At 39.7% G+C, this 15,967-nt stretch overlaps 1 protein-coding gene across 1 annotated transcript in view; it reads left to right on the plus strand.

Moving 5' to 3' along the window:
* Positions 1 to 7,198: 7,198 nt before the first annotated feature.
* CHRND (cholinergic receptor nicotinic delta subunit) overlaps positions 7,199 to 15,967 on the plus strand; it is a 37,937-nt gene continuing 29,168 nt past the window's right edge. Inside the window, exons 1-2 of the mRNA XM_089680095.1 lie at positions 7,199 to 7,353; positions 14,064 to 14,218. Coding sequence (XP_089536221.1) covers positions 7,302 to 7,353; positions 14,064 to 14,218 — 207 coding nt within the window. The 5' untranslated portion in view covers positions 7,199 to 7,301. The remainder of the gene's footprint in view (positions 7,354 to 14,063; positions 14,219 to 15,967) is intronic.

Genomic DNA, 15,967 nt, shown 5'->3' on the forward strand with positions numbered 1-15,967 from the left:
CCAAAATACAAGTTGTAGGCTTTCTTAATCATTCCTGTTATCCTCCTTTTTTGTGAGATAAAAGTTATTTCACCGCAGATATAGCAGAAATTATCTGCTTTATTCACACAAGTTCGAGGCATTGCTGAGTAGCCTATATAAGCATAAAACGAAATGTAAAGACGCTGTCGAACTCCAATCAGCTACAGATACTGCAACTTTTATGCAGTGAAGTGATGCAATTAAAGGCTAATATTGCATCATCTCAGTATACATGCAATTTTCTATTGGTCACCAGTATCAATTGCGCAATATGCAGCTGAAGTTGCATCATAATTTTGAATGGCTTACGTCATTAGATGGGTGAATATATCATGGAAACTAGAGCCAATCAACATTTTTTAGGGTCATTTTCGTTTTCAGCACCCCAAAATTATGTAAGATTAGCTAATTTTATGCCCAAAACTTTTTACCTGTTGAACAGTGTTAGTGATTCAATTACACAGAATCAGCAGCATGCATGTCATGACTGTTGGGTCTGTTGGATTTCTATTACTCTACTACACCTGCTAGTAAATTATTTGCCATGTAGAAATATCATTTCTACCAAAAACAGTGATTGATCAGGTTAGTGATGTCTGACTGCTATTATTTTGAACACAACTGTATATCGCCATTTGTAGATGCTATAATTTTCACTCAGACTAATTAATATACACTTATTGGGATTTTTTGTACCAAAGAGATGTAGCAGAATATAATTTGGCCTAAATTTATCAAAAAATTTTATTTTTTTAAACTATTTTATGGGATATGATTTATAGCAAAAAGTAAAGAATATAGTTTTGATTTTTTGGGGGGAGATGGTGAAAGACCAGCACTACAGGTTTCTCAACATATAGGCACTCATTTATTTGCCCATCTGATGATGTTTTAAAAGAGCAGACTGAAAACTGACATTTGCATTGCTGGATAGGAGGCGGTAGTTATTGGTGTCACTGAGCTGTCTGATAGCTTCAAATCTATATTGTTCTTCAGTTAACACCATTACTGCACTCCCTTTGTTGGCTTCTTTGATGAGAAAATTCTTGGACTCTTAATTTTCAGAGTGCCAATCTCTATTCCTTGGAGATATTAGTTGCCTGAGAGGCCGAACACCATTGTTTTAATTCAATCAGCTCTCTCTCAACTACAGCTTGAAAGGTGTCAACAAATAAACTTCTCGATTGGTTTCGGAATAAAAATGTATCCCCATAGTGTAATGTATTCTGTGAAACAGCATGAAAGCCAGAGTGTGATTCCAAATGCAAATGTTCTAAAGTGAGTGCATCTGATACATCAGAAAACATACAAGAAGAAAGATATGAACAAGGCATTTGAATCATTTAGATGATTGGCTGAATGGATAGAATCATTTACCTTTTCCGATGTCTCCAGATCCCTCATCTGTTCTTCCCAAGTTGGCTCAAAATACTTACGTAAAAGGAAGTTTCACACAAACCTTGATGTTGATTGATGTTCAAAATAGAATCATCGACATCAAAATGATAGGTAGGAGAAAATGAGAGACACCGAGACAACAGAGATAACTCTGAATCAGGCAAAATGTGATCAGTAAAATTAACCACTGAAACAGTGGCTGATATGTTGCAATTCATTTCTTTTTCCTCTTTGGGTATCGTTGGTCTCCATTTCCTCCTCCCTATTGTAATACCAACAGTTTAAATGTAGCACTACCCCGCATGAGCCGCTGAGTTCGTTTGGATCCCCCTAAGCTCTGCACAGGCAACATGCATTTTCCACATCTTCACACAGAGAGTCATAAAAACAGTCCTTGAGCTGTTGTTTTGTTGTTTTTCCTGGGGGGTTAACAACTTGGATGGGGTCTAGGGGTATATGTGATGCCCAAGGAACTTAAAACTTGAGGACAAACCTCTCAGTAAACTGTACACTTTATAAAAATGTGGATCAGAAGAAATAGCACTGTCTCTTTAAGGAGCATTGAAGTCCCCTTGATGTACCTCCCCAGAGCCATACTGAGGGTATCCCTGGGCAATGTAGTCCTGGATGAGAACTAGTTGGGTCTTGCACCTGAGTGACCTCTCCCTTTATTTAGCCCAGGGCATGTACTCACACTGTCCAGACCTGTTAGCTTGGTGGGTTTTAGCTGCTTTCAGGCCGTACGCTGGGCTGGCTACTTCCCTGCTGAGAGGATTGTCCTCCCTAGGAGACTTGGCACAGTGACTTGGCAGTGACTTGGCAGAGACTTGGCACAGGATATCCTTCTGTCCAGAATCAGTCTGTAGGTAGGCTCCCCTCCCTGGAGCCCCTCCCAGGCTCCACACTCCAGCACCTTATCTTGGTCAATCTTCCACCCGACCCCCCTGCTGCACAGGCTCTGTAATGTTTAAGGGTTGCCCTTGGCCATCATTCCTGGCCTCCTGCCTGGGGATTGGCCTAAACATGCAAATCTGGGCCTCCTCCCCTCCTCCGCCCCTCTACCAGAAAGTTCTAGCAGTTTCTGGAAGGGTGGGAGGGCTCCAGAAGCCTTGACCTGTACAGCCTTCCAGCCTGTCCTGAGGTGAACTCACTACCTCACTCCCAGGCTTACTCATACCAGGCTTCTAACAGGCCCCTAACTCACAAAAAATCCTATCTAGCACTAGAGGGCGCAACATACATGTAAAGACTGTAATTTTGGTGCCCTCTGCTCTTTCAGATATAAGGGAATAGAAAGGCCTTCTTATTTGCCAAAGGGAGGAGATAGAGAGAGAAAGCTTCTGGGAGGGAGGCATGGTGGATTTTTGGATTACAGACAAGTCCAAGCTGCTGGAGCTGGTGGTGCCACCATGTGTTTTGTATGTTGGTGACAGTACAGTCACCTGTACCCCTGCTCCTTATTGGCCCCATTCTCCAACTCCTTGGAACCAGAAATCCTTCTCAAGCATCCCAGAGCATATACAATGTCCCAGGCTAAATGCTGCTGGGCTATGTTGCCGTTTAAATGTTGTAAAGACAGAAGCCACACTGGGCCAGAGCTGCTGTTTGCTCTCCAGGCCTATGCCAAGAGGTGGCAACATTTTGGCATCTTTTGAAAAGCAAAATAAAATAGGGAGCCAGAGCAAGGTGGGAATTAGTAATACAATCTCTTTCATGTTCCATGAACATGGCCTGATTAGAGGCACAGCAGCAGGAGGAACAGGAGGGCTTGCTGTTACCTCTGGGCCAGCAGGATCCTTTTCCTATTGCCCATCATTCTTGCAAGGCAGAGGATGCAGAAAGCAGAAGAGGAATATGGTGCTGGTGTTGAGGAGGAGGGGGAAAGGAGCAATCTACTGCAACCATCCCAGATGCAACCCAAAATGCAGCAATTTATGGAAATGCTGCATAAGAATCTCTTTGCCACAATTCCTAATGGTTACATTGATGAATCCCTTCAGGCTGACCAAGGTGCCTCTGATCATCTAATCTAATAGCGAAATAAATATAATCTAGTTAGGGTTTATAATAACTTTGATTAATTGAAGATTAACAGTTTAATTGTATGTAAACCCAGAATGTTTTTATGTTTTAGACTGTGGAAGGGTTAGAACTTCTTGGTTTTTATTGTTCTCTGTGCCCGTGTTAAGGACCATTGTATCTGGTGCAGAAAGTGACAGGAAACCCCACATTTTTTAACTGTCACAGAAAATCTTAAAGTGGGAAAACCTTTTGATGACAACTCTAAGGGAGAACTCTTGATTTGTCTCTGAGACACAGATAGCAAAAACAAAACTGTCAGGGATCTTACCCATTCCCTACTCACCTTAGTTAAAAAAATAAATAAATAATTTATTCGTGAATGTTTCAACATTTACACAAGCGTAACAAATAATTCCTGTAATGTGTGTTATACAGTAATAGTGTAATAGTTTCCTTGTTGCCTTTTACAGAGCGAATGTGACCACCCTAATATTTAATCCCAAGAGAAAAATAGCTTAACAACATTCAATTATGAGAATTAATAGGCTAAAAAAATTGATCAGCAAGAGAAAATATGAGGGAGACCTGCACTGTGTACAGTCCATGGAGAATCTTGTGCGAAGGGCCAAAAGAATAGATGTTCAGCTGAATGAACCTCCAGCTGCAGAGTAAAGAAAAACATTTAGGAGTGGTATTATTACCACCGCTAAACATGACAGCTTCCTCCTGGTTGCTAGAAAGCTGGCACCTCCTAACAACCAATGACTCATCCTCGTCAGGCACATTTAGCTGTCAGCTGGGGATTTTGGACTGAAAAGTGAATGCAAATAGGGGGAATAGTATAAAAGACACAAAATTCATACCAGGCCTTTTAGGTCTGGTATTGATTTTAAGGGGGGCTCCACAAAAAAAAAAAACGGCATAGGGCCTCACCCCAAATTTCATACCAGACCCTTTAAGTCTGGTACAGATTTCAAAGGGGAACCTCACACAAACAACAACAAAAAAAAGGTCAAGGTCACCCTCCCCCCCCCCCACATCCATACCAAACCCTTATCCGAGCATGCAGATTGGCTGGCCATCAAAGATGGGGATGAACGTGAACCCCCCCTCTCCAAACCCTACCAAGCCACATGTCCTCACCATGGGAGGGTACTTTGCCAGGGGGGGGGGTCACTCTGGCATAGCACCTTGTTGCCATGTTGATGAGGACAAGGACCTCCTCCTCAAAAACCTGGTGGTTGTGAGAGCCCAAGGGCAGAGGGCTAATCTTGAAGCCCCTTAAAAATAAGGGGGGGGGCAGATTCTATTTTCATTCACAAAAAAATACAACGGTCAATAAACACACATATTTTTCACAAGTCCAACAGTGTAAATACACCATCAATCAAAGTCCGGCAATGCAGATCCATGTCAATCATGATGCCCAATGGCAACTGACCCTATGAATGAAAAATAGTCCACTGCCTGCCACATGTCTGAACCTTTCATCATTTATGATCGATGACATACTTGAGAAGTCCTGCCCCTTTGAATATATTATTGTGGCAGGGACAGGGAAATTACATTTGGCAGGAATCAAATTATGGGTTCGGACATGTGGTGGGTATTTTTTCATTCATTAGTTTGGTGGTCATCAGGCTTCATTAGTGAGGTGGACCTGCATTTCCAGATGACGTGATTGACAATGGATTTACATCTTGGAACAATTTATTTTTAATTAAAGGACTTAAAAGGTCAGAAATAGTGAGTTTTTTTTTACCATAGACTTTTTTGTGAATGAGTAGGGATACTATGTACACCTTATTCATTTATGTAGGGAAAAGCCGGAATATGGGGGCCCTCTTATTTTTAAAGGGGGCATCCATAATCCAATAAGCCCTCTGCCAGATAGCCCTCACAACCACCAAGCCAGGGCTGTGGGGAAGAGGCCCTAGTCCTCAGTTAGTGTTCATTAACATGGGGATATGCTGCTTTGCCAGGGAGTCCTCCCTGGTATAGTATCCGCCCCATGCTTAAAGTGTTACTAAACCCACAACAGTAAAATCAGTCTGTATATGCAGTAAAGCATACTTGTTATACTCAGTTATGAACCTAAGGGGTTAATTCTCTGCATTGTGTAAACAGGCTGTTTGATCCTGACTTCTCTGATCCTCCTCTTCTTCCAGTGTCCCCCTCCTATCTCCTGATAAGACATACTGTGTGGAATCACTCTGCACATGCTCAGGTTGCTGTGCATTGCTAGAGAGTTTCTATTTCTTGGGAGAGTGCATGTGATCAGCACAGGGCCAATAAACAGTGGCCAGACAGAGATCAGGGGTTCTGCATCCTCCTAGAGGAGAATGAAAATTCCTCCTACAAGCTTTAACATGTGCTCTGCTGGACACTGTTAGAAGTCACAAGACTTCTCTAACTGCTGATGAGTAAAAGGATATAGCAGTTTATATTTACTAAAATAATTGCACTTCCATGTTGTGTGTACTGTGGGAGACCAGATATAGTGAATACAGAGTCCTGGGTTTAGTAACACTTCAAGGAATGTGCTCTGGCATATTTAAGGGAGTGTAGGCTGTACACTTGTCCCCCTCCTTACCTGACCAGCCAGGCTGCATGCTCAAATAAGGTTCTGGTATGGAATTTGGGAGGACCCAATAGCAGTTTTTTAGTTTTTTTTATGGGGCCCCCCTCAAAATCTATACCAGACCTAAACTGTAAGAATTCTCAAGAAGACCTCATGCTTTTCTTTTTTTTTTTTTACTACACTATCCCTGCTGTTAGTTTACATTTACTGGCTAGTTGGGAATCCGTGGCTGACAGCTGAAAGTGTTGGGCAGGGATGAGTCCCTGGTTGTTAGGACACTGGCAGTTACAGCCTCCCTAAAAAACAGGTAACAATACCACTGCTAAAAGTTTTGCTTCACTCTGCATCTGGAGGTTTGTTTGGTTGCACAAAATTCTCCATAGACTGCACACAGTGCAGAATTCCCCTTTGAATTGCATCCTGATTGAATGTTCTTAGCCTATTGACTTTCATGGTTGATTGTTCTTCAGCTTCTTAACTCTTAAGATTGAATACTAGGGGTTGAAACACAACACGGAAACTATACACATGTATTACAAATATTGCATGAATGTTGAAATATTCTCTTACAGATTTTTTTTATAAATGTATTTAAATTTGTAAGGAATAAATAGCAAAGAAAAATAAAGAACTAATTGATTGCTAATTTTATAAACATTTATTGTTACTATTTTAATAAAAATATTCATTGTAACATATTTTTGTTATTTAAGTTTAATTCCTGAATATTTATTTAAGTTGTACTAATTTGTTATTGTGTTAAATACACCCCTTACTACACATGTTATGTTTGCACTTGCAGTTTCCACTGAAAAGACAGATATTATTCCATCATTTGCTATATTTTTGCCACATTTGGCAAGAGTAAGAGAATCACAACAATTCTCAAATCTTTCAGCACTAATTGTATTACTTGGCCTTAAATTCACAGCTTTTTAAATTGCTGCAAAAATAAATCAAATCAGACTGGATTCAACCGTTTTATAAACAGGCCCCTAAAACCGATGAGTCAATAAAAAATCCTATGTCCGCCATGCATTGAGTAATTTGTCCTTGTTACCCAACAGGCCTCTTCGGTTGTTTGATATGTTCAATGCATTCCTGGCACGTTATTTATTTCCTAGTGTATTGCACCTGTCTCTGCCTGTCTGCATTGCCAGCTCGCATTTCTCTTCCATAGTCCTTAACATGAGTTTGCTGGTGTGGAGGAAGGGCAGCGACAAGGGACAAGCTATGCTTTCTGTATACTGAGTGGGGAACAGCAAAGGAATTGTGGACTATGGCATGGATTTGGCTTATTGTCACTTTAAACTTAGCCTTCTGCTCCACAGGTAGGTTATGGCAGTTCTTCTATCTCTGCTAAGCTCACTGTACATTATTGGTCTTTTGTAAATTAATATTCCCTAATTCCACAGTACTGTTTTAGATCATTCACTGTAAATGTTTGAATTCTACTGTGCTGTGCTTATTAATATACCCCGCATATCTCTCCATCCCTCTTCTTTTATGAGCACTATTTATATTTTAATATCTCTTTATCAAACTGAAAGTATATAAAGGTAAAGCTAAGGGTGCTTATAGACACAAGAAAAACTTTACCCAGTTATGGCTAGATTGCATACCAGTTTTTTGCTAGTGCACCATAATTGGCACCAGTAGAAAAATCAGGGGTGAGCATTGTCATGAGACAGCCAGATTGAATCTATTCCAGATGATCACTATGGTTTTTTTCAGTATTCATTCACTTCCATCTTCCTTGCTCCTTCATAGGGCAGATAAGAACATTTATTAACAGTTTTTCATGTATGCATATTTCTTCAAATTAAAACCATTTAGTGAACGGATCATGCATGCACATCTGGCTACAATCTGATGTTAGTAGATAGCTTAGCTATTTAGCGACATAATTATTATTATTATACAGGATTTATATAGCGCCAACAGTTTGCACAGCACTGTACAATATAATAAGATTTAACACTATTTCCAATACCTAAGTACTTGAAACACTCTGTAGTGATCCTAAATTTTCATTTTTCTCTCCTTGCCAGATGTCTTTTGTCTTCGTACTGCTTTCACTAGCTCATTCTTGTGATTGTTCAGTAATTTGTATACTGCACACGGACATGATACTGAATGTGCCTATGTGAACAAAGTGACTCCCTTTGTATATAGATTACCAAACAAGTGACAACTAATATGTGGGAAAGACATAATTACAGATATTGAGCCATAAACCTTTTCCAGTATGAAAATGATTTGCACCCTAAGACCCCTTTCACACGGATGGTTAGATTTCAGCTATTAACCTATGTGATAAACCAATTGAGACTAGCAGTGATCTCAAACACGCATTTATTGCGCACTTCTGGTGAGTGTGCAATTTATTTATTTTCAACCATGTCACCTATCACTTCAGATATAGAGGAATAGAGCACTTTGAGTCGACACCTGCTACAATCCTCAAGTTATCACCTGGACTTTTGATATTTATTCCACTTTAATCACTCATCTGTGGCTTTAATAGTTTTTTTTTTTGCACTTTATATGCACATATTTAGTGTATTCATTGTGGCAACATTTACATCCTTTCTGCACTTTATATTTATTGAAGTCGCATTACCGGATTCAGTTCATTAGGAATTTTATACATATTTATTTGTACAGTGCTGCACTACACTTTATGATTATTGGCTCTTGGAGGTTCTATGGTACCTTTTGTGTCCTAGCAGCTGTATAGTATATTAGCGCTTGCTTAAATTTCACCCTAAATGCAGACAGTGCATCCCTATGGCTCCATTCACACACTGAGTTTAGCAACGTTTTCATAACATACGGTTTTATGCATTTAGGAAAAAAAGATGACTGCGCCCAGGAGCGATGTACTGCAGCTATCTGTACATAAACGCAGTTAGTCGCAGTACAAAGAAAAAATAAGTAAACATTGCATTAGAAAAGGCAAGAATTTACTACCGCAGCTAAACGCAGCCACACATAAAAACAGATAAACGCAATGTACAAACACAAGTGATCTCTGTGCCAGGAGTGTTAGAATTTCAAAATAAAAAAACCTGCATTTACAAGCGGCAGAACAACTGTGAAAGAGGCCTACAGATACCTATAGTGAGAGAGGAAAGAAACTGCATTGCCAATCGCTTCTTCTGAAAATGCTAATTTCCTGGCTTTCATGCCAATCCAATGGCTTCAGAGCTGACCTGGAACAAGTATGCAAATCAGGAGTTCTAATTTCACTATGACTTTCTGATGTGCATGCTTCTTCTAGGTCAGTGACCCAGAATGTATTGAGGTTAGAACAGCAAGACAACTAGTAAACCTTAGCACAAGGCTAACAATGGTGGCACCTGTATTTCTCTCACTACAGTTATCAATTAAAGTGTTTTACTTTTGATTTTAGAAAAAAAAAATATTTGACATTAGATCACATGCATTGTTAAAAAAAAAAATGTTGCTGAGGTAGGGAATGTATTCCGAAAAGTGAAGGTCCCTCTAGGAAGGGCAGATCTTGTGTCTCCAACTAATGTTGATGAAAGAATGTCTACAGCCAGCTTTAGTGCTAAACAGGTAGGGTCATAAAACTGACAATTCTCTTCCTCTTCTTGTGTGTTCCGCATTGCTTAGCGTACAATAATGTTTAAGGCATGTGTCACCTGTTAGATTTAATTTAAAATCTGATATGGTCACATATCAGATCACATATAGCAATATTATCACATGAGGCACATATAGTAAAAACTAATCATGGTAACCACACAAGACTGTACTATATGCATTCAAACATTTGCAGCACTGATTCTGCTTATCATATGGGCATGTGTTTCCTATAAATACACAAGCCTGTGTTAAGATGGTGGAAAAGAGGATTGTATCAAATTCGGGTTTCTGTAATTCACTTCATGCAACACAGTTTTTCATGTATGCATTTCCCCTCTGTGCAAATGGGAGCTGAAAGCACAAACAACAAACTGTTTCATGTTCATTCTTTGTTAATTAATAAAAAGCTCCAAAGGATGCTGTTAACATCAGAACTTAAAATCATCTATTCTCTTCCAGCTTCATAGCTGTAGTGCTATTCTACTCCGTAAAAATATTTAAAGATTTTATCTTGCTGTTTTTGTAGCAAGCCATGAACCATCCCAAAATTGGCAGAACTCCTTGAACACCTCTGGGTGAAGAGGCCATTCCCCCAGAGATAACTGTTGATGGGTAAGAAAATTCACCTGTCAATTTTCTATACCTGAAATGTAAACAGTGGACAAAGCTGGAGTATGGTGTTCATCCAAGCAAAAATGAGGTCTACCTCTGCCTAGGTCACCCAATTCTGGTACCGCCTTGATGATTTTTGTTTGCCATAGCTGTGGAATGGTCCAACTGAACCCTCACCGAAAAGCCTCCCAGCAATATTGACCAATGAAGCAGGGATAGACAAATAGCCCTCAGTTCCAAAATACTGATGGGCATCATCCTTTCCTGTGGAGATCAAGTTCCCTGAACTTATCAATGATCTAGAACTCTTCCTCAGCCATTAGGCTGGCATTTGTTGTCAGCACCTTCCAGGATAGAACAACAAATCCCAACTCCATACTTCAAAGGAGACCCACCATTCCAGAGACTGAGCCATCACCTTGGGAGCTGTAGACAGGCCAAATAGCAGAGCCAAAAACTGGAAGTGGTTTTCCTCCACCACAAATCTCAGAAATTAGTAATGTGGAAAAATTGTGACATATAGGTAAGCATCCTTGATATCAATTTATGCTACAAAAATCTCCCTGCTGAAGAGCTGTCAGTATCGACCTCACTGATTTCATACTGAATTTCTGTATGCTTCATTGAATTTCTTTAGACCCAAGATGGGGCAAAGACTGCCAAATTTCTTTTGTGGATCTGAAAAAAACTTTTGAAAGCATAAATCAATGAAGAGGAAGGCTCTGAACTTCCAGCCTTTATCCTCAAGCCACAATGTTGCAGACCCAGTCATATGCAATCTCCCTCTGCCAAACTGCCTGCAAAGACCTGCAACAGTCTCCACAACCAAATAAGTGGGGGGCCCCCTTCATTCTGAAGAAGTCTTATCTCCCGGCTTGGAAGGCTTTGGATTCCGTGCTTTCTTGTGAAATTGGGCCTGGGTTTTGGGCTTGATCCAAACTTTTCACATGCTTTTTTTGCAGGGTAATTCTGCTGACCAAAACTTCAGCCACAGGATCCTGTGCATGTGTACCGAGAAGATTCCAAAATGGGGAAACTCTTGAATGGAATCTTTTCACGTGTCCACTAAAAAAAAAAAAAAGAGTACATCCTCCATGCTTTTGGTCATGTCAGTATCATTAGGGGAATCCCTCTCCTCTGTAATGTGTCAAACTTAGATTTTTAGGCTCTGGCAAATTCCTATAGTCACTATCATTGGCTTTAAAGCTTTCCCACTAGGGCAAATGAAGCCTTAAACAGTGTCTTCAGACATTTGTTCACAGCATTTAAACACCAGGACAAGTGAGGTTCTTAATTAGATATTGAAGGCATACTCCATTTTTAAGTGAACTCACTCTTAGAGCGTAAGTTCACCTTAGGACAAAAATAATAAATGCACATTTTTTTGGTAAAAAAATGTGCATGTATTATTTTTTTCCAAAGGAGCCTGGAAAGCATTGCACCAACGATCAGAAGATCGCTGATGCCAAGCAGGTTTCCTGCAGACCTGTCAGAATATCTGCTTGCTGTACAGGGATGTACGATCAAGCAAAAATACAGACAGAAAGCTTCAATGAACTACCACAGCGCTCAACAGCACCATGGTAGTTCATTGAAAACTATAAGCCCACAGCCGCTAAGGCTGTCAGGACTTGCAGTTCATTTATTCATTTAAGTCCATGAATGAATGACGTGGCCGTGTGGGGGTGAAGCCCAGCATGGCCGTGCTGTTTTCAAACTTGACAGATAGTACTGGGATGTTTCTCCCCATACTATCTGTCAGAATGAGGGGGTGGTGGGCACGGCTGAAGCTATGGGAACATGTTACATGTTCCACTCTAAAAACAGGTGGAACATGTAACATGGTCCCAAAGGTGAACTATTGCTGAGTGAACCTGGCAGAAAAACTTTGGCGGAAAACCTCATTAGGGTTAGCCCAGTCCACATATCCTTCAAGTGAGGATGTATTGAGAAAGACTGTGGATGTTGTGGTGCCTCCATGAATCAAATCCTGTCACCCTTGGAGCAGAAGATTCAGAAAGTAGTCATTTAAAATTAGTTTGAACACCTTCCACTGGAAGTTCACAAGGGCCCTTTGGGTCTAAGAAAAACTATGACCCTGGTATTCTTCAGGAATAGATTAGCCATTGGAACATTATCGTCATCCTCTACCACTTCCTCCCCTAATTCCTCCTTTGTTAATATTGAGGTAGGGTGTGAGAGAGTGCTTCCATTTTGTAACCAACAGAGTCCAAACTGGCAAGTATTCCGGAAAGCTGTTGTTGTACCTTAGCAATAACAGATGAAAATGCTTCCCTCGTCACAAATTAGCTGGAGGACAGAGACTCTAACTTAGTGGATTTACCGGATGATGAAAGGAAGTCAGATCCACCCGAGATAAACTGACTCCAGAGGATATGTTGCAGAGGGACTATGCACCAGTTCCTTCTTACCTACCAGAGTGTGGGACCTTGCACCCCGTACATCCTCTGCTATCTGCTCCTTGTAAGATCTGGTCTGGCGATGAACACCAGAACCCTTGCTAAAACAATAGTGGTCCATGTCAACTGAAAGACACCCAGTCAACAAGACCTCCCGTGTGCTGGTACCTTGAGTGAAAAAATCCTTGTATTCAGCCAGTCCCCAGAGCTGCATGGACAGGACCTTTTTATGATGCTAGCAAAAAAAAATAAAGCCTGACCTAATAGGGGTTATATCTGGAAGGACATTTCCTGTCTTTATATCATTCTTGCTATTGTCCAATCACCTGATGGTGCCAGCATAACTATATCATTATGAATTTGAAGATGCTCTGTGTCCCAAGATGTACAAAAAAAGAAGCTTATAGTAAACTCCAATGCTTCTTCACTTTATTTAAACTGAAATTAAGCTTTCGGCTGGAGTTTCTCTTAATCTTATATGCCCAATGTTAACTCTTCTTTAGACTATGCTTCAAAGCCTTGGTAGCTCCTAAAAATTCAAGCAACCACCACAAAGCAAATACAGTATGTAGAAATTTAAATGATCTGATTTTTTGAGAAATGTAAAATGCTGTTCTGAGATGCAAATGGCTGTTCACTTTAAACAGGTTTGTACAGTTTCAGATTTTTTAAAAAAGAACAAAAATGTCACACTTACCTGTTCTGTGCAATAATTTTGAACAGAGCAGCCCCGATCCTTGTCTTCTCGGGTCCCCTGCTGGCGCTTCTGGACCCTCCCCCATGCTGAGTGCCCCCAGAGCAAGCTGCTAGATCTGGAGGCACTCATGCATGCTCGCTTCCGAGCTGCCTCTGTGTGCCTATGAGACATACAAAGCACGGCTCGGTCCCGCTCCCTCCTCACTGGCTGTGATTGACAGAAGCAGAAGCCAATGTCTCCCGCTGCTGTGTCTCATCCTATGAGGAGGGATAGACCCTGCTGCTTTTGTGCACACCGCTGGATCGGGATCGGGGCCCGGGTTAGTATAAGAGGGGGCTGTGTGGGGGAGCTGTACACTGAAGGTTTTTCACCTTCATGCATAGAATGCATGAAAGTAAAAAAACCTTCAGCTTTTAGAAACACTTTAGGCCTAAGGGCCCTTTCACACTAATCCATATTGTATGTGTTTTTGGGCTGTGTGGAAGAAAAATTCATAAAAAATATCCTGCATGCTGCATCTTTGGTTCTCTTTTCAAAAGTGCACCAAAAATTAGTCTCCCATTCATTTCCATTGAAAACACACTAAAAAATGCATCAATAAAGCATTTCTGGTGTGATTTTTTGAGTCATATCCTAGGAAATAGGGCAACATTACAATCTGCTTTCTTGATTTTTAATTGTCTTTCTTTGCCTTTCTTAGGTTTTTCTGCTCTAAGTGCTCTAAGTGAAGAGGAACAACTATTAAAATATCTGTTTGAAGAAAAGGGTTACAGAAAAGATCTGCGACCAGTGGACCATCCAGATGAAACAGTAGATGTATATATTGCATTGACACTTTCCAATCTCATTTCATTGGTATGTCTATTTTATATCAATATAATGTGGCCAGATACAGTGCTCTCTGCTATTTGGATTGAGTACTGTTCAGCTTCAGGACATTGCTATCTTTGCTAAGAAGTTATGGCATAGCTTCAGCAGCTAAATCAAGATGCGTTCTGTAAAATAGGACAACCATTGCAAAGACCTCAAATTAATAATAATAATATTACACTGGGTAGTGGTAAGAAATTATAGTTATGTCCCTGTAAGAAAATAGTGGGTGATAAAACAAATAATAATACGTATATATTATTGAAGAATATATTTTAAAAATATATATATTTAAAATATATTTTTTTAAATATATTCTTTTAGATTTTTTTTAACATATAAAAAAGTAATTTAAACATATATTTTTACATATATCTGTAAATGCGTTCCAAAAATGTAGATTTGTATTTTTAAAGACATACAGTATATTTGAAATGTATTTTTAAAAATATTTTTTATATATTTTGTAATAAAAACGCATTTCAACATTATATATATTTATATGGCCAAAATTGTAGCATTTTAAATATATGTCAATATATTCGGGAAGAATATTTTTCAAATATAATTCAAAGATATTTTTCTTCCATGTGGGAAGCTACATTGGGGCTTAGAGAGGTGGGGGTCGAGACTGCAGGGGGCATGTTATCAGGAGGCAGAGAAATAGTAGTGCACTGATCTTTCCAGGGATTAACTGTGCGAAGGGGGCATGTCAGAACAAGTCCAACCACTGGCATAAAGGCAGACTGTATTTCCAAGTAGAATGCAAAGAGGAAAACTAACCATGCTGGGATGGATGTCCTTCTATGCCTAGCATGGTCAGTGTTAAATATGACAGCAGGAAGACTGGACCACCAGGTACTTTCTCAGAACCAGATCATTTTTAGTACATTGTACAACAGATACATATCAGAAATATGAAACGCTGGGGTAACCTACACTATGCTTTATTCTTCCTGAAAAGTAATTAAATGAATGGTCTTAAGTATACCTGCATGCCTTTGCTATGTCATAAAAGAAAGTAAAGAAATAAGAGTAAAGAAAAAAAAGTGTAAAAAAGAGAAAAATTGTTGCTTATTCTACAAATATATTGTAAGTGGCATATATGAATTTATTGGTGCCCCTAGAAAAGATTATAAATAATTGCATTATGGTGATATTTCAAACTATTTTCTGTAAATAGTATCACACAAGTCTTCAATCTTGTAATCAGTCAGTCAGCCTATTTAAATAGAGAAAAGTACTTACTCTGCTGTTTGGCATTACCACACTAAACATGGACCAGAGAAAGCAATAGAATGAGCTGTCTGAGGAGATCAGAAGGAGAATTATGGGCCAGAAAATCAAAGGTAAATGCTATAAGACCATCTTCAAGCAGCTTAATGTTCCCACGACTACAGCCTCAAATATTGTTAAAATGTTTAAGGTCCATTTGAATGTAACCAACCTCACTGAATGTGATTGCAAGTGGAGAATCAACTTCAAATTACACAAAAAGATAGTGTGAATGCTAGACAAAGAGCCACTAAAAACTTTCAAAGAGATACAAGCTGAACTCCAAAGTCAAGGTACATCAGCGTCTGACTACACCCATCCATTACTATTTGAGGGACAGTGGGCTCAAAGGAAGACGATCCAGGAAGACTGCGGTATGGAAATAACATAGAATTGAGTTTCCTAAAATGCATATTGATAAGCCACAAAGCTTCTTGGAGAATGTACTTTGAACAGATG

The sequence above is a fragment of the Staurois parvus genome, unplaced genomic scaffold, assembly GCF_062004578.1.
Source record: "Staurois parvus isolate SC_StPar_1 unplaced genomic scaffold, SC_StPar_1.0 ptg000235l, whole genome shotgun sequence".
NCBI classification, from domain to species: Eukaryota; Metazoa; Chordata; class Amphibia; order Anura; family Ranidae; genus Staurois; species Staurois parvus.